General features: G+C 47.7%; 6 protein-coding genes across 6 annotated transcripts; 4 read left to right on the top strand and 2 right to left on the bottom strand.

Moving 5' to 3' along the window:
• Positions 1-23: 23 nt before the first annotated feature.
• Positions 24-2,521, bottom strand: EV420DRAFT_1650350 (P-loop containing nucleoside triphosphate hydrolase protein; the record flags this gene model as incomplete). Its single annotated transcript, XM_060478435.1, has 11 exons — positions 24-147; positions 200-388; positions 440-1,224; positions 1,283-1,404; positions 1,462-1,563; positions 1,633-1,675; positions 1,711-1,841; positions 1,891-1,923; positions 1,979-2,043; positions 2,093-2,199; positions 2,255-2,521. 11 exons carry the CDS (start codon positions 2,519-2,521, stop codon positions 24-26), a joined length of 1,968 nt encoding a protein of 655 aa, XP_060323716.1.
• A 1,252-nt stretch (positions 2,522-3,773) lies between these two features.
• EV420DRAFT_1650349 (uncharacterized protein) lies at positions 3,774-4,262 on the top strand (the record flags this gene model as incomplete). The annotated part of the gene is made up of 1 exon (XM_060478434.1): positions 3,774-4,262. One exon carries the CDS (start codon positions 3,774-3,776, stop codon positions 4,260-4,262), a length of 489 nt encoding a protein of 162 aa, XP_060323715.1.
• Positions 4,263-6,987: 2,725 nt separating this feature from the next.
• On the bottom strand, positions 6,988-8,280 carry EV420DRAFT_1769178 (uncharacterized protein; the record flags this gene model as incomplete). Its single annotated transcript, XM_060481009.1, has 5 exons — positions 8,222-8,280; positions 7,944-8,171; positions 7,780-7,887; positions 7,670-7,723; positions 6,988-7,615 (listed from the first exon to the last, which is right to left on the bottom strand). The coding sequence occupies exons 1-5, from the start codon at positions 8,239-8,241 to the stop codon at positions 6,988-6,990; spliced, it is 1,038 nt and encodes a 345-aa protein (XP_060323714.1). The 5' UTR covers positions 8,242-8,280.
• A 676-nt stretch (positions 8,281-8,956) lies between these two features.
• EV420DRAFT_1752640 (uncharacterized protein) lies at positions 8,957-10,906 on the top strand (the record flags this gene model as incomplete). The annotated part of the gene is made up of 6 exons (XM_060480412.1): positions 8,957-9,331; positions 9,387-9,847; positions 9,968-10,076; positions 10,275-10,555; positions 10,624-10,728; positions 10,855-10,906. The coding sequence occupies exons 1-6, from the start codon at positions 9,260-9,262 to the stop codon at positions 10,904-10,906; spliced, it is 1,080 nt and encodes a 359-aa protein (XP_060323713.1). The 5' UTR covers positions 8,957-9,259.
• A 1,187-nt stretch (positions 10,907-12,093) lies between these two features.
• Positions 12,094-12,672, top strand: EV420DRAFT_1128413 (uncharacterized protein). Its single transcript, XM_060465967.1, has one exon. It carries the CDS (start codon positions 12,151-12,153, stop codon positions 12,628-12,630), a length of 480 nt encoding a protein of 159 aa, XP_060323712.1. The 5' UTR covers positions 12,094-12,150; the 3' UTR covers positions 12,631-12,672.
• A 3,304-nt stretch (positions 12,673-15,976) lies between these two features.
• Positions 15,977-16,887, top strand: EV420DRAFT_1128381 (uncharacterized protein). The gene is made up of 2 exons (XM_060465966.1): positions 15,977-16,217; positions 16,277-16,887. The coding sequence occupies exons 1-2, from the start codon at positions 16,212-16,214 to the stop codon at positions 16,742-16,744; spliced, it is 474 nt and encodes a 157-aa protein (XP_060323711.1). The 5' UTR covers positions 15,977-16,211; the 3' UTR covers positions 16,745-16,887.
• The last annotated feature ends 385 nt before the right edge of the window (positions 16,888-17,272 follow it).

Here is a 17,272-nt window from a genome sequence, read left to right as displayed (position 1 = left end):
ACAGGGTCACGGCCCTTGACGTGTTACATGCACTCAGGCTTGAAAAACGCGCTCGCCTGTATGTTGTACAGTTTGGCGTACTCCCCATCTCTGTGGATCAGCTCTTCGTGAGTACCGGCCTCAGCTATTGTACCATCTTTCATGCACCTAAACAGAATCGAGTCAATCAGTCTGATTTACGTCAAAGCAAAGGACTCACACAACAATATCAGCATGCTTCGTCAAATGGCCAAACCGATGCGTGACGAATATCATAGTTTTCCCTTCTCGAACTCTGATAAGATTTCTAAACAGAGCCGCCTCCCCTTCAGGATCCAACGCCGAGCTTGGCTCATCGACTGTCACTAAATTGACAGACCCAGACTCAAAACGCATGAACGTCCTCGCCCTGGACGATAAAGATGATCAACAGGTTCGCCCCGAAGAGAAACAAGCTCACGCTACGATCCTCTGGGTCTCCCCTCCTGACAGCGAAATATTCTTCTGAAGCTTCTCCAGTTCACACTGCAATGGATGGGACGGTTCGTCGGGTACGTTGTGTCCATACGCCTCGTTGCCCGTGTCCAGCTTGGTATTCTTCCCTTTCTCAAGCTTTCCTAAACAATGTGTCGCCCCACCCATCTCGGCAGCCCGGTCTACCATCCCTGCATCCCATGTTCTCTCTGGATACCCCAGTCCGATATTCTCTCCCAGCGACAGAGGGAAGAGCGAGTGATCCTGCGTCAACGTTGCCGTTGCTCGTCGTAGGTCCGCTATACGGTATCTTGAGATTGGGATACCACCAACGAGTATTGAGTCTGGCGAGGAAGAGGGGTCGTAGAACCGTGTGAGAAGTTTGAGGATGGTGGACTTCCCGCTGCCATTTGCCCCCACGATGACGACCAGTTGGCCGGACTTTATGGATAGGTTAATGTTGGACAGGGCTGGTTTGGTATTTTGGCTGCCGGGATAAGTGAAGGAGACATCTCGCAGTTCGAAGGACATGCCCCGGAGTTCCTCTTCGCCTGTCCTGGGATAAGATACATTGCCATCTTGAATGTTTGTTGTGAGTTGAGCGGAATCGTAGACATTCTTGATCTCTTGATATTGTTTTCGGAAGGAGTTGATGTTCATGGAAAGGAGTTGGAGGGTCCATTCGAGTGTCTGCGAGGATTGTTGGAGTATCGCAATTGAAGAAAGTGACAGCTTCTCTGGATGAAGGATAGACACGATCGCGCAATACACCTGGAGATTAATGAATCAAAATTGAGCATCAGAATGCCGACTATTATATTGGACATACGACTGGCAGGTCGCCCATCAAACTGGTGGCAATTTGCCACATTGGAGACTTCCTGTTCATGTACTGATTGGGAGCCCAATCGTCCGAGAGGCCGCCGAGAAGCGCAGCCGCCTTCTTATATTCTTTTGCGAAACATCACTCTTGAGAAATAGTGGAGAGAGATTGAGAGAAGTAATTACCATTAATAATGTAGCCGATCAGGTCTCCTGCGAGGACTTCGGATCTGTAGCCAGGGGTAGTCATGACGTTCAATGCCTTCATACGTTTGCGATGCTCGTTGTCTGTATAAACAATATGGGCTCAAATTAAATGTCAGTCTATAATTAGGGAGCGAGTCAAGAGCAACATACGAGTATCCCATAGCGAACGACCCGATAGAGAGAGAAACACCGGCTTCATGACACATAGAACCGTAAACAATGACGAACCCGTAATTGAGAAGTTTGAAGAATGAGGGTAAACTGGCTAAATGCCTTCATTATCTGCGTCACAAAGTCGACGACGCCCTCAAATGAAGTCCACGCATTGTAGGAGGATGCTCTAATTTTGCTTCGCGGTTCTAAGCAGGAGTTAATGAAACTGACGTGCAACGCGGGAATACGACTCACCTTGTGAAGTGGGAACGTCTATTCTTAATTGAGCTAAAAGCACGATAAACGCGTGTTGATGATGGAAAAGAATGACGCATCCAATTACCTTGCATCAAATACAACTCAAAATGAGTCGTAATCCGGGTTTTCAGAGTCGGGATTACTTGCTCGCTGGAATAATTAAGCGCACATTGGACGTTAAGAAAAGCAAGACACAAACCTGGCCCAGTGTAATATTGCGGCGAGTACAACGCAGGCGATACGCGCCGCTACCGCATTCAAGATCGCACCCGTGTCTGGCACTCCTTCTATCAACCCGATCTCGATCTATACGAGAGAACCTGTAAGTCATATAGATAGAATGATATAAGGAAAAACCTACGATTCGCAGAATTCGGCTGGAGAAGTATAGCAGTAAAGCACCCTCTACTCCTTTCCACAGTTTGTTCAATACAAACAAGATCGCCAACATGGGCTCGAGGGAATACACTTCGAGGGCTAAACGTTGAAAGTAGGGAAATGCAGCTCCCAAGTCAGAAATTTGCTTGCGAACATTGAAAGGAGTATTTTTGAGATAAGAAACCTTCCAGACTCCGAGTGCGATGGTTTCTATCTTGCTTTGGTCGTCTTTCGCGGTAAGACGAAGCATCGGTACGTCTCTGGAGTATACTGGTAAGTAGAGGGCCGTGCTGACTTGTGGTAGGTACACGACGCACTGCTATTTATCCACCTGCGCTCAGCAATCTCCGACGTATAGACGGGATATGAATCAGGAGTCAGTATCACCTCACATTACGGCGCTGGCATGCGTATAGTGGGCAGTAGGGCTGGCTGTTGGAGGTGCGGTAGCACTACTACCGGATCGGGTAGGAAAGCGATGTAAAAGATCGTTGACCACGATTGTCTTTTCCAGCTCTTTCAGCATTGGTAACTAGACTAGAGTAAGAGGCGGTGTTTGCAAGCAGATGCACAGGCGATAGGCGGCTTTGACGTTGCAAATCTGGAATGTAATGACTAACTGATTTAAATGATCTTGTCTGCGGTTTGGAAAAAATGAGCAGCGGGTACCTACGTCTGGAAGGATGGACTGTTTACTACTTGAAATGTCGACGTGTTGGTAATGATGCATTGATGATCAGAGGTGAGGCTGTTTTACAATTTCAGGGGCATCAGAGCCTGACCTTGTGGATCCGGGCCGCCATTTAATGCAACAATTATTCTTGCTTCATGTCCTCGCGACCACTGGAGCTTTGGAATGAGTATGAAAAATGGAGTGACACTTGAGAACTGTGCTACTTACACCTCGGTGAGTTGTTCAGTTCCCGGATGATCTCCCCCAACCCTGAGAGCTCTGAGCGAAGCGCGCGCATCTTCCCTTGTCGACTAGACCCTGAAAGATCCTCGGGGTCAATATGTAGTCCGTAATATATGATCGCGGCAGTTCATGATTCTCAGCGAGGAATAGACCCCCCCCCCCCCCTCCGGACGTATTCAGTGGAAATTATATTTAGAGGGTTACTGGAAAGTCTGTTCCTTCACCATACGCTGAATGGCCGACATCTTGATCGGGGACCGGTAATGATATGAGTTACACAGTTCATGAGCCTATCAAACGGCATGTAAATGTATACCACTGGTCGTAAAAGGCTGTGCTCAGAGTCTACGATGGGGTGGAACCCGATCTTGCTCCACCCAGTAATAGCACAGTGATCTTGCTGTTAACTTGCTGTTTTCGTTGGAAATTTCCATCCCAAACAGTAAGATCATGGTCTATAAATGAAGAGGAAGAGATGATTCAAAGGAATTTCAGTGAAACCCTGGAGTCTTACCTTTCTTCGTCGTGCCTCCTTTTCGACAAGTTAAAAAAAACCTCCAAGAACCCTCCTTTCACCATCTCTTCAATGGACCCCCTCTTGTCCCAAAGCATCCTAGAACTTATAATAGACGCCATTAGCTCATGGACGGACAGATACCGCTCTACCCGAGCTCTAACATCCTGTAGCCTCGCTTCACGCAGCCTCCTCCCACGATCCCGCTTCCATCTTTTCCGTATCATCCGATTTAACGACGCAAAACGATTCAGCACATTCCAAGAAATATCTCCCCAGATAGGGGCGTTGATCCGCGTTCTCGACGTCTATAATGACTCGGGATGGGTGACCTCGCTAAGCGCGGTATGCGCCCATATGAACAACCTCGAGGAGATATTCTTCCGTAAAGTGAAGTGGGGTAACTTGGATTTAAAGGGGTGTCAGGCGCTGAAGAGGGCCTTTCTAGTCGATGTGGATATGACGGGGTTCTGGGCGGGCGAAGGAGCTGACGCTGCTTGGGAAAACCAAGGGCGAGAGCATGGAAGATTTCCGTGGCGATTTGAGGTTATTGGATGTTGAGTTTTGTCCGTACGTCAAACAACGGCTGCAGAACGTTCTTCTGAGGCCGGGAACGCTGAGGAATTTACGATCGCTGGCGGTCAAGTTTTGCGAAAGGAATGATGAGGAACTGCATTTGTTTGTGAAGCTGCTTGAGCGCACGAAATAAGAGTTACAAGAGCTCAAGGTTACGCACCTGCCAAGTTTCGGTGAGTCTTTGGTTTTCAGCCATTTTACAAATATTGATACACGGCGCAATATGAAGGCTTCGATTCAACATTACTTCATCTGAACGTTTTCAGAATCAGAAAACTGACGATCAGGCTCGAAGACCATGCCAATGATTTATCACAATGGCTGACCTTGATCACGAGACAGGAAGTCCCCACTTTAAGGGAAATAGACATCTTCGCTCCCTCGCCTAGCATGTATGAAATTGAAAACGCCGAAAGCCTCTGGGACGCTCTGGATGACAGAAATATCAAGTTGATGATCGACCTCTCTTGGGATCGGGGTGAGCAGACGTGCTGGAAATTTCAGGATGCGATATGGGTGGACAGTTTGGACAGGAATCAGTTGGAAGAAATGAGAGATTTCATATTGAGTAGGATGGAAAGACTGGCGAAAAGGGGGATGCTAGAAGTGCAGGTAAGGGTTACAAGGAAACTTTTCACGAAGATTGGACCATATTAGCTTGATAGATAGAGATTGTGATGCTTGGTTTCTCCTTTTCCGTAAAAAATATCCTGGAAAGTGAACTTAATGAAAGCTGATTAATTGAAGAAGGCAAGAAGAAGCACTCGCAATTACAGGTTGCTGTTATTCGGTTTTGAGTCAGAAGCTCTGTTAACTCCTGAAAGTCACGTATAGTGTTACCATAGATGTTTATCGTGGGGTCGACATCAATCGATAACGATGCCAGGTAGATAAAGGAGCATATGTGGCTGTGCAATGCTTTCACGCGACGCGTTGTTTGGGCATGTTGTTTTGCCAAGGCTTTCTTCTTCACTCACTGCACCTTAGAAGTCGAGTTTCTCTTCGTTTTGGGGGTGTCGTCCCCAGAGACATCTGGGGTAGCAATAGATCAACTTCTATTTGCCAACTCATTAAATATTTTCCTAGTCTCTGTTTTTGGTGGTAAGCTTCCTTCTAGCAGTGTGCTGTGCTTTGTTGACCAAGTTCTTCGCAATCATTCAAGCAAGGGGAAGGCATTTTTAGGTGACTCAGAATCATCAGGCTGGAAAAACAAGACTAATCGCGGGTGTGTTCTATCAATGATATCCAAATGCTGTCGTCGGTGTTCCTTTCCACTTGTGACTAAATCTGAGCTGAGACAGGTGCTCACTGCTCAGCCACAGGAGGCTCGCGGGAGTGACTTCTGTCGAGTTCCAACGTATCCCGTTGAGTAATGACACCGGACTTCTATGATGAGGTTTAGATGAGGAATGCTGCTTGAGAAGCCGTGCATGGAGGAGGGCACAGGGATCATAGTGAAATACACGAACTATCAAGGCCATCAAGGGGATTCCGAGGACATTTTCCGTAACTGCTGATCATCCGCAATCCAATCGGGGCCCCCTTGAAACTGAACCGCCGGCATTCTTTGTCAGGCAGTCCTCGCGATAAATGTGATATCCGTGACGTTTCACCCTTATTAAATGCCGTGTGTGACCCTTGATGTAGTTAGACACGCATCCTCCCGGCTCAGCCATCATCTGAACATGGTCTCCCCCAATATGCTCAAATGGAGTAAAGGATTGGGCGGAATACAGTCTGCAGCTCTGCCCCACATCATGTTCCAGCACACATTTCTGACCTTTCGCCTTTCTTCGTCTTTATTCTCGCTATATGAAACAATTCCCGAGTCCCTTGGCGCAGGAATACTACTGCCAGCATGGACACCACAAAATCGTAAGTCCTCTCGTAACCAATGTTCACTGTTTCGCTGATCTTCGCTTCTAGGTATTATACGCTTTTATCAACAAGGATTCTGTGCCTATTATGGCTAACAGGGCTTTATGCCCTCAGATTAACTACTAGGTATTTCTGCTGGCCAGTCGCTTGCAGCATGCAATTTGTTTTCTTACTCACTGATGTTACTTTGATTTATTTTGGCCGCATACTAGATACATCGCTCAGCGGAGACAAGTGGAAATATCACCTTCTTCGACAATAATAAGATAACTACCAGCTAGAAATGCGACTGGGGGAGTCTATTCAGCTATCTCGTCTTTGGTCGTATAGCCCTCTTGAGTATCTGAATCGACCTCGACGGTATCTGTGATATATACGGCACTATTCTCCGTCATGTTCTACGACGTTTTCTTGGTCTTTCTCTACTCGAGCAAATTCGACGTGTGAGAGATTATCATAATATTTCGCATGAGTAGGTGGTTGCGCTTCCTTCCATCGATGTCTTCCTCTTGCACAATGCAGTCAGGACGTGGTAGCCAGGCAAGTTGCCACACGCGCTTGTTCTTCTCTCTTCTCTTCTCTGATTAGCCTAACGGTCAATGTGAAGGAATTTCATTGGCTCGGCAACGTCACATTGCAATTGAGCGAAAGGATGTGCACTAGCAGTACTTGATCTATGCAAAACAATTTACAACCCACCCGCTCGCTAACTGTCCACAAGATATATAGCGTCTCGTATAAGAAATCAACACTAACTATTGGCCCTACACCGCCATCTATCTTCAAATCGAACCGGTATCGGTTCCGTTCGTACAGTCATGGTAAATGTTCTTTACGCGTAGGCTGGCGGCGAATCAAAGGAATTACCTTGAGCCCTTTCTGATTCACGTACAAGGAGTTGCCAAACCTGTGTCCTCAATCTCAGAATTTCTCCTGTGACATCACCCAATGCGGCAGTGTCCGCCTGCGGACCCTCTTCTTCGGTGGAAGTTTGAGGTCCCACTTGTTGTGTGCTTCTGCGTATCTGGGGTTCTCTGGGTTCAGAGGGTCCGACAGGCAAAGGAGCAAAAACTGTGCCGATGTCGTCCCTCCGTTGTCTCTCATCTTCAGTTGGACTTCCCTCCAGATCTCTATCAGCCATTCTCAAGTGTCCCTCCTGCAAGTTGGTCGATGACTGTACCATCTCGCCCGCAAACATGGGAGAGATGGTTACGCCATTTTCTTTGCTCATTGCGCCAGGTGGCGGAGAATGCGGCGACCATATTGATTGTCGCTCAAATATTATCTTAGGGTTTGGTGATATACGGTGCTTCAAGCTTCGGTGCTTCCGCCGGCGTATGAAGAGAATCGTGCCGCATCCCAGAATAAGCATCAAGGATACCACCGATCCTGTTACTGCGCCAATAATGATGGATCTTTCGTGTTTTCGATTATGACCTTGATCTGTCGAATCTGACTTCCTACAATCAAGTCAGATCTATTGACCATGCCAAAATTATTCTGAGGACACGCACGGTGGGTCACTTGCAGTAATTTTCGCACTTTGTACTGATGTTTCGGAGGAACTACTGAAACACGGATATTGAACGACATCCAAGAAGTGCTATAATGTGCGAATACAGACCTGGGTGATGGATTCACAGCAGTCAAGGACACATTGGGTGGAGCATAGATCTGGGTAACAGCAACTACGGTATTTGTTTGGTTGTTTATTGCTCTAATGGTGTATTGGCTGTGTTCAGCAAACTATGAGTGGGGATACGCTTTGGAAAGAGACTCTGGGCCCACCCCGGTGAAGGAAAAGTCACATTCAGCGTCCCATGAAGTTGACTGGCATCACCTTCTAAGATTATGTCCCCTTGTGAAGAACCTTGAGAGTTGCTGACTCCGTCGAAACGGATATCGCCCGTTTCGTTATCGCGATGCCAGGATACCGTTATAGGTATCCCGATGGTCACAATACCCGGGTAACCGTCAAAACGAAAGCCGTATGAAATAGCGAACTTGAGGCAAGATCTACGGCCCTGAAGTTTTAGCGCCTACGTAGGTAGGGAGAAATGACTCACAAAACAATAAGGAGTAGCATCTTCGCCTCACCTGAGGGCCTTCCGAGTACTTAGAAGCGAGACCTTGCAATATGCGACTATGGAGAGAACGAAAAGATACCATTGATGTCCTATATATGTATCCAACTCGTGGGAGAAACATACGGTCCATCAGTGGTCTGGGAGACGAATAATACACCGCCATTGAGATATGAACCCGTGATGAGATCCGCCAAGCATTTAAATATCAGAATAGCCAGCAAGGAACAGTTCGTCGGTGGGATACGCTCAACGCCACAAAAGAATGCCTGACAGTATTTCACTGATCAAGTTTGAGCTTGAGCTTCGTGTTGATCTTTCAAACCCTGATGCAGATGGGTGTTAGCCGCAATCATGACAGAAGAAAGGCGTTCATTAGTTAGTGCAGTTACGCGTTACTTGTATCCTTGCGTCCGGCGTGCCTAAAGGTACCATGCCATGTAATGATGAAATGAGATGAGATGCCAGTTCCGATTGGTTGAAAGTGTTTACACTACCACCCTTATCTCCAGGGAACAACACAGATTACCCACTCGATCTATTTTCCCTTCTGATACTCATCCTGTGGGAGGGATTCATTATAAGGCGGAGAGATGCAGGGATTCAAAGTCATGCAAGTTTTTTTCTCTTGAATATGATATTTAGTTTTAGCGACGGTTTTGAGTCTTTCAAATGATCTGATGGATATCAGATTGAGACGGCTTCCCTCTTCGTTATGTCGTCTTCAAATTGTATTCAAGTGAGTAATTGAAATGTGCTGGTATAGTAAACCTGACTATCTGGTGGAAATTTCGGGGGAAATTGCTCAACGCGACTCTGTTACCCTGTGTGCTTACAGTCCTTTGGACTGTATGAAGAGGATCTGTAGGAATCACAACCGGAAATAATGCCTTTGTGACCATTGTCGGGAACAGTGTCGGTCGACAGTATGAGTCAGCCATGGCCGTCTATTTATAGTTTTATACCGACCTTCTAGTGACATCATGGTGTATCGTATGACGCATCGTCGGTCGTCATTCAATGGCCCCTATGCCCACCATTCGCTCTAAGCGCATCGATACAAAAAGGCAGTATTTATCTTTCATGATGACGGTGAGTATGGTAACCAACAAACTAGTCTTGTCCCTTACATCTGTTGCGAACCCAGGACGAGCTAACAATCGACTTTACCAAACCAAATCACCGTTTAAATACAAACCGCTCCAACATCCCACTCGGGTGGAGCTGCGACTGGGCCAGATTCGAAGGTAGTGATTTGCTAGCACCCTGCATCAATGGACGCATCAGAGAAAACGCTATATTGGAAGGATATTATAGCATCTTTGGCGAAATATTCTTCGTCATGTACAAGGTTGGGACGTATACGACCATCATCAGATGTGGCAACGACACGGGGCAATATTACTTGTTCAACCTCGACATGGACAATCTTTACAAGTTCACAGAAAGATATCCGACGCTGGAGGCGTTTATGGAACGGGCGGCGCTTTGGATCAATGGAGACGCGCAGATCTATTCGGTGACCCCTTTTGCGGCCGTGGAGACAAAGCCAGGGCCAATCCCGCCTAAAGAGTTGGAAGATGCATGGGATCTCGAGGAGGAGGCGATGTCCTAGCACAATATTGAGTACGCACGCATTGTTATGGTCGCCATCTGAAGAATCAGAAACAAGCTAGATCACCACGTAAATTGATATCTTGCTTTTGCGGAGATACCATAGCCGGCTAGCACCATCAATCCGAAATGTATCCCCGCTTCGATCGATACACCGTTGACGTTGAGAATCATCTCGAAGTTCATCATCGTTACCGTACATCCCATGGATCCTAATGATATCGTGGGCAAAAGCACTAGAGTGTTCCACCATAACTAACATCATATACTGGACCGGATTTCTGTAATGTCTGACATGCGCTATTTCTTCCGCGAACATGGCTGGCTACCCATCGGCTGGCGATGCGACCGGAACATGCTCTTGGGGAACGGGACGTTTTTCCCTCGTGCCATCGATGGCCTCACATATTTCAATATTGAGCTAGAAGGGATCTACGATATGCCCCGTGGCACCGTCAATGCCATCATGTTCTATCACGACCTCATGGTCTTCCTTTGTTCAGGGCGATTTTACGTCTGGGACCTCTCCAACAGGCCGCTTTATGAGTTTACCACGGGGTATGCTTCGATCGATGACTTATCGAGCGACGCGGTCAGGAAATGGATGCCTGGAACCTTGCCACCGACACTTGTGGTAGGAAAGAAGACGGGCGTGTTTGATAACTCGTCTACGAAGAGAAGGAAGCGGAATGGTACAGGCTTGTGAGCATTAAGGATTATGAGAGTGGAGATGACGACGAGGACGTTGAGCTTGGATTCTTTTGTGACAGAGTGGTAGTGAGAAATTCCAGTGGGTCCATTGAACATGATGCATCCCCGGCTTGTCCTAAGCAGCAAACTCGACTTCAGACGCGGAGTGAGAACCAAAAGTTCAGGTCTGCGGCACAAGGTGGTTATACGAGTTCACGATCGCGTTCACTTCCGTCAATGCCTTCTTGTTGGAACAGGTAATCGGGCATGATGCCTGTGACGCTGAAAGACGTTTCCGCTGTACTATGAAGGCCACGAGATCGAGGGGATGAGTTCAAGGTGAAGGACGAAGAGCCGTCATAGTGATGAAATGATAATCGAAGATTTGACCGCGGCCAACTACGTTTGTTCCGCTTCCTTCTGAGCTCTGGTCTCCGCACACAACTCGCGGGAATTATCCGAGATAACTTCCACCTCGCCTGAGGAAAGATGTCGTCCGCTGCGTCTCCTGATTGACCGGACCCTTCCAATCCTTCACGGCGTCTAAAAGCGTCTGATGACGAATACGTTTCGGTAAATTCGCGGAGAAATGCTTTGAATGCGTGCCGGATCTATGGCCCCACAGACATGCGATGAGATGATACATGTCGAAGAAAATATCTCCGCAGATGCCAAGGTATTATTTCTCGAGGAAAATGTTCGGGAATATGAGCCCTTCCCAGAGGCTCTGATAGGTATACAGGTGGGGATCCTTCCGGAAGAGACGCAATCCCCGATGTGTCTATGACTATACTCGTCAGCACTTAATAAAGACGAAAGAACTTAGATACTCACTCTTGTCACGAGAAAGGTTGCTTGATTAAGAGCTGCATCAATGCCGGTGGTTCAACCTCAAGGGGGCCTTGATTTCCTCGATTGGATTTGGACGGACTGTTCTTTATTGGAGAAGAATGATTGAGTACCACTCTCGTTGGGGCCTGGATGATATGGTATTTCGGTTCGGTGTGAGTCCTGTCATCAGGTGTTCGCTGGACTTCTCGACGTAGGAGGACACTAGGAAAACCTCTCAGGCGTTACAGAGATGCAGCTCCAGATGTGCAACGGCCGAGTAACGAAACCTGCCGTGAGAGAGGGAAACCACGTTCTGGACGCGAGCCTTGTCGAAAAGACGTCATTTTAGTCGTCACCGCAGTGTTATCTGAACGGAGTTCAAAGCTGATACAATGAAAGGCGAATGGAAGATATGCATATTAAGTTTAGAAAATGATTACCAGGTTTTCCCCATGTGCCGACCTGACCATAGACCTGATATCTGCGGAAGCGTTAGCGTACATTTAGGTGGGGTAATCGCAAGGATTCCATACTTTGACAGTCGTCGAGTATTCATCCCGCACACTTCTATCACCTAAAGGAACGCTGAAGGACTTGAAGTTCGTGCCGAAGTCAGACGAGACATGATCGGTTTGATATTGAATATTGAGAAACCTCGACCCGCCTGACCGTCAACCGATGTGCATAATTTCAAGCTCCGGTCATGCTGACTTGGCCAATGACTGTGAGTCGACGTTACACCGTCGTCCCATCCATATCCATCGCTCACATTTATCATGAACTCAGACCGAACTGACAATCGATTTCTCGAAACCAAATCACCACTTGAACACAGGCCGCTCCAATGTCCCACTCGGGTGGAGCTGCGACTGGGCCAGATTGATTTTATACTAGCACCCTGCATCAACGGGCGCATCAGACAAAATGCTGTCTTGGAAGGATGCTACAGCATTTATGGCGATATCTTCTTCGTCATGTACAAGGTCGGGTCGTATACGACTATTCTTCGATGCGGCGACGACACAAGACAATACTACTTGTTCAACTTTGATACAGATAAGCTTTACAAGTTCACGAAGAAATATCCGACGCTGGAGGCGTTTATGGAACGGGCGACGCTTTGGATTAATGGAGACGAGCAGATATATTCGGTGACCCCATTTGCACCTGCGGAAGTAAAGGCAGGGCGAGTTTCAGTCAGAGAGTTAGAACTTGCGTGGGATCTCGAGGAGGAGGCGATAGAGGCAACATCGTAGATGGCATATGCTAACCAACAAACGGGGTGCCTTCCAGACCCTCAGTCCCAGACTGTTTCGGTGACCAAGCTATCCCTGTCGTCTTCATGCGACCTCCGCAAGCTGTTCACGGCGCCAATGCAAGCAACTATTATCCTTCTTGTACTTGCTCTGGGTACTCAACTCCGCAAATCGTAAAATTATCTGACGTGGCGGCCGCCTCACTTTCATGAACGATGTCGACTGCGCGTATGCTGATTGACCGATCCCAGCCAGTCCTTCACACGTGCGCGAGAATGTATCCATGACGAACACATCTCGGTGAATTCTCGGAGTTGTGCATTTAGCGGGCGGTCGTTCATGGCTGGCAATGATATACGTCGAAGCAAACACCTCCGGTGACGCTAAGGCAGCTGTCGTAGAAACTGCTTGGAGATATGAAGCCGTCTACAACACGAAACAGGAAGCGGCGTTACGAGTGGTGTCGCTCAGCCAATGCTCCGGTCGAGGAGCATACGGGTGGTGATCAGGCTTGGAAGAGGGTCGTGCATATGCCAAGGTAATTTCCAAGAAAAATCCTTGGCAATGAGGCCATCTATGGCGCACGACACGGGGAGAAGCGCTATAGGTGATGGACCCTGTAGACACACTACTTGAGGAAAATGGGTGGGGGTGATGTTCGAAAGATGCGCGGGTTCGGAGACAGGCATGTCTAGCTGCGTCACGTCAGCATTTAATAAAGGCGAAACAACCCGACACTCACGTTTGGAATACGGCCTGATTAAGAGCTGTATACCTGTCGGTGGTGGAGTTCCAAGGGGATCTCGGATGCATTGTGGAAGGGGTGATCTTCATTTGTGATAAGCGATTATGCACTATCCTCATTATACCCTTGACGATCTGCCACTTTGGTTGAACATGATCTCATCTGCCAAAAGGTCGTCTCCATAAAACGCGGGGCAGAAGTGCGTGGGGGAAGTCCCCCCCCCCCCCGATGTGACATCATCTACAGAAGGGGTCGAGGACAGGAAGACCTGAACAAACAGGACAACATCGGAACAATAAAACGGCCAAAACATCGAGGTCTACGAATCTGCTGTCAACAGACATCTTGCCTGAATGGGAAGCCCTTGACATTCGCTCCGACGTAATCACGAAATAAGGAAAATGACGATGGATGGATACGGACTTCAGTACCACAGTTGTACCTTTAACAGAGTTAAGGACCCACAAGAAAGGAGGATGGACGATAAGCTTACCAAACTTGAAGAAGGTTACCAAGCTCTCCTGCTGACGGCCATTGATGTAGCGATCCGACCTTAGGTCTGATCAATGCAAGAGAAGAGCTGCGGAAGTGTTGGCGCATATTTTGGCGCGGTTTCTCATAGCCATTCTAGAAAGTCAGCGCTCGGCAAGATGGTACTGGTGGTAGTACCAAGCAAAGTCCCAATAAAGAATAACCGGGTCCATGGTGCGATTCCATATCTAGCATGGGTGCGGCACAGGTGAAAGTAACCTAAACGATGAAGAGTATTGATAAGCCGGAAAATGAAGATGGACAATGGACCTACCTAAGTTTTGCACAAAGACGAAGGCGTTCTCTGCAACGTAGAACCACAAGTTGCGCTTCTCTTCGAAGCTTCAGCGCCACGAGTAATGAGCTGTAAGGATATTAGCATGATATAATTGACACAGGATCACTCGTCCATACCTCCGTGCTTGGCCGCCTTCTTCCTTCGATATTTGCACACTTCGGCTACGGCGGAGTCTCTGCGCCTTCGACACACGGGATCTTCACTTTAATGTCGAACAGTACGGGGAGCAAGTCTCTGAAATACGGCCTTTCCTGGAGTTTCATTGAACTAAAGTCGGGCGGATGCAGTACTATAAGTCAAAAGTCAGCATGCAACGATAGGATTGGTCGACGCTCGACGGACAAAACAACGATCCATACCTTGGGACGACGTGATGCCACCGCCTTCCTCTCTGTTGAATAATACCAATGTACAGCAGCCTAAATGAAAGGAATCAGAAAATGAATTGAAAATGAAAACGGTTTACCAAAAGCATCCTACCGTCCAACTCGTCATAGTTGCGGAGATGATTAAATTACAGCCTATTCTGGGATTTTAGAACCGGTATTTTTTGAAATACTCCGCGCGTACTCCACCGCGGGCTTCACATCAAAGCTCAGACCTAGCCAACTGATACCGTGACAGCTAATGTTCGAGAGGCCCGCTAGAATTTTAAAAGATCAGCACTTGCTTCGAGAGAGAATTACACGATAACATTACTTTAGATATCGAAATTTGCCATAACTGTGTCTTTTCGCATCCGGGTCCTGCTCGTCCTTGACGGATGACGTACAGGAGTTACTAACACCAGTTCGACATTAGACCTTCGGGAGAAAGAAATATCTGTAGGGAGATTAGTGAAGATCCCAATGATATCTGCTCCTATGGCGGACCTCTAATAAGTGGTTCGTCTCAACCATTCTTCTATGCCCAGTTGTACATTCGATATGGATCAACACCGCTTGGACCTTGTCCGCCGTCTCTCGAGAATCGAGATTGCTGGTGACAAGCTTCGGTTCCATTTTACACGGAGTAGCGACTATGGAAACGGATTGGTCAGTATAGTGCACATGCAAGCCAGCACAGACACGTACCCTTCACAATATCATCAAGCCCTACACCGGGAATTTTTTCCGAGAAGTCTGTTCCTTCTTTTAGTCATCGAAAACATTGTAAGAGAGTCTAGCATTTGCAGAAGAATAAACAGCATACGGAACGTGAGTGAAACGAGTATTAAATTCAACAGGCCCGATCACCGTCGTCGTGGTAGGAAAGGAGAGGACAAAACAACAGACGCAAATAGACGCGTCACGTCAGTGGCTGTGCCAGCACGTTTCACCATTTTCCGACTCCCTGGTCGCACCTCCATACTTGTTATCAGTCTGTCGGCCCCGGATTACACTTAAATTTGCGTATCGTCTCCAACCCACAATCCTGCCCCTTCCATAAAAGCCTCGAGCGTTGGATAGTGCTCCGTAAACTTGATAAGCCTCTCTGACGATTTACCACTGACCAGCCGTAACAAAATAAAGATCATTTTAATTCACAGGTTCGTATACAGGGAATTCTCTTTCACTGTATATCCAACACAATATCATACCACGACAGAATCAGGACAATGCAGAGCAATAGCTGAGGCAGATTTTCGATAACCCGCTGAGCGGGGCTGTCAGGTGAAAGGACATCTGCCACGCTATCGACCCGACCAATAGGCAGTATCTGGAAAGAGAGTCTCAGCCACAGCGGCAATAGCTCGGCAAATGAGCCGTTGCGTGCCGCACGCTCGCCACTTAAGCCGACCCCGAGTATAGCCCCTGTCCAGACAGTTTTGCGCTACTTACGACCAGTTAGCCCCTGCTGTAACCCTCTGTCGTTTCCTCATTCTTCGGAAAAAACTGGGGATGGATCCAGATGCAGAAGGTCGACGGCTATCACAGAACAGATTAAAACTATTCAACTCTGATCGAAGATCACTCGAACATATTTCGTATTTTGACGTCTAACCATCACCTGCATCAGTGCATCGCAATGCTTGTACGTTTACTTTCCCACTCAGCCTTGCACACGCCCATTACTTATGTTTATCCCGAAAGACCGAGAAGGAAATTGATTTCAGAGTCCCCAATCACCGCCTGTATACCGGCTCCTCGGATCTTCCATTCGGGTGGAGCTGCGCCTGGCACAGTTTTTGCGGTCGCTATAACCTCTATCCTTGCGTACGAGGACGTATTGACTCCAACCTCATCCTCGAAGCCCTATTCAACGTCCATGGCGATATATTCTTCGTCATGTACAAGAGCAGGACATTCTTAACCGTCATCAGAACTGGCGAAGACCCCACCCAGTACTACTTTTTCAACCTCTACACGGAGAGGCTCATCAAGCTTACCGAACACTATCCTACAGTTGAGGCGTTCATGGAGCGGGCGAGATTGTGGGAGGGAGGTGATGCGCAGATTAATTCAGTGACTCCATTTCAGGTTCTAGAAATTACCCCAGGTCCGAGAGACATCAGCGATTTGAGCATAGAGTGGCAGGCGGATGTGCGAGCCTTGGCGTAGGCTGCAGGTTGGCTTTATTCCAAAGCTTTTCCCAGAGACGCACACAGTATGAAACTCGAAAACTACTACGAGTAGCAGAGATGGGCATGAGAGACAAAGGAGGCGGTAATCGTACCTCCAGCAAATGGTTAGTCACAGAGTGTTGACAGGCTGCCCCAGAGATGGAATTTCCTTAGCCAGTATTGGGTGCGACCCGAGAAAGTCCCGCAGTAATATCGGAGTACATTGAAACCGCTTCGTCGATAAGAGATTGTAAATCCGAAGCATTCGCTAGGCCATCGCAAAATCAGTCGGCTCCCGTCGAGCTCCTCGTAAAGCTTGTTGTGTGCTCGGTGTAGGGTCGAGGTAGTAGATGAAGCCTGCACATGCAGTACAGCACAACAACATTTAGTTCACCGATGCTGCACACGGCCAATGGGAAAGACATAAATCTACTTAGCAGTCACATCAAATCCCGGTATGAGACGTGACATCGCTTCTGCGGTGAAATCTTCCCGGATTGTTGGTATACCTTTGGATATAGCAAGT

This window comes from Desarmillaria tabescens, assembly GCF_030435595.1.
Source record: "Desarmillaria tabescens strain CCBAS 213 chromosome Unknown EV420scaffold_74, whole genome shotgun sequence".
In the NCBI taxonomy this organism is placed as follows: domain Eukaryota; kingdom Fungi; phylum Basidiomycota; class Agaricomycetes; order Agaricales; family Physalacriaceae; genus Desarmillaria; species Desarmillaria tabescens.
Note: the sequence above shows the minus strand (reverse complement) of the source record. Positions and strands in the feature narration are given on the sequence as shown.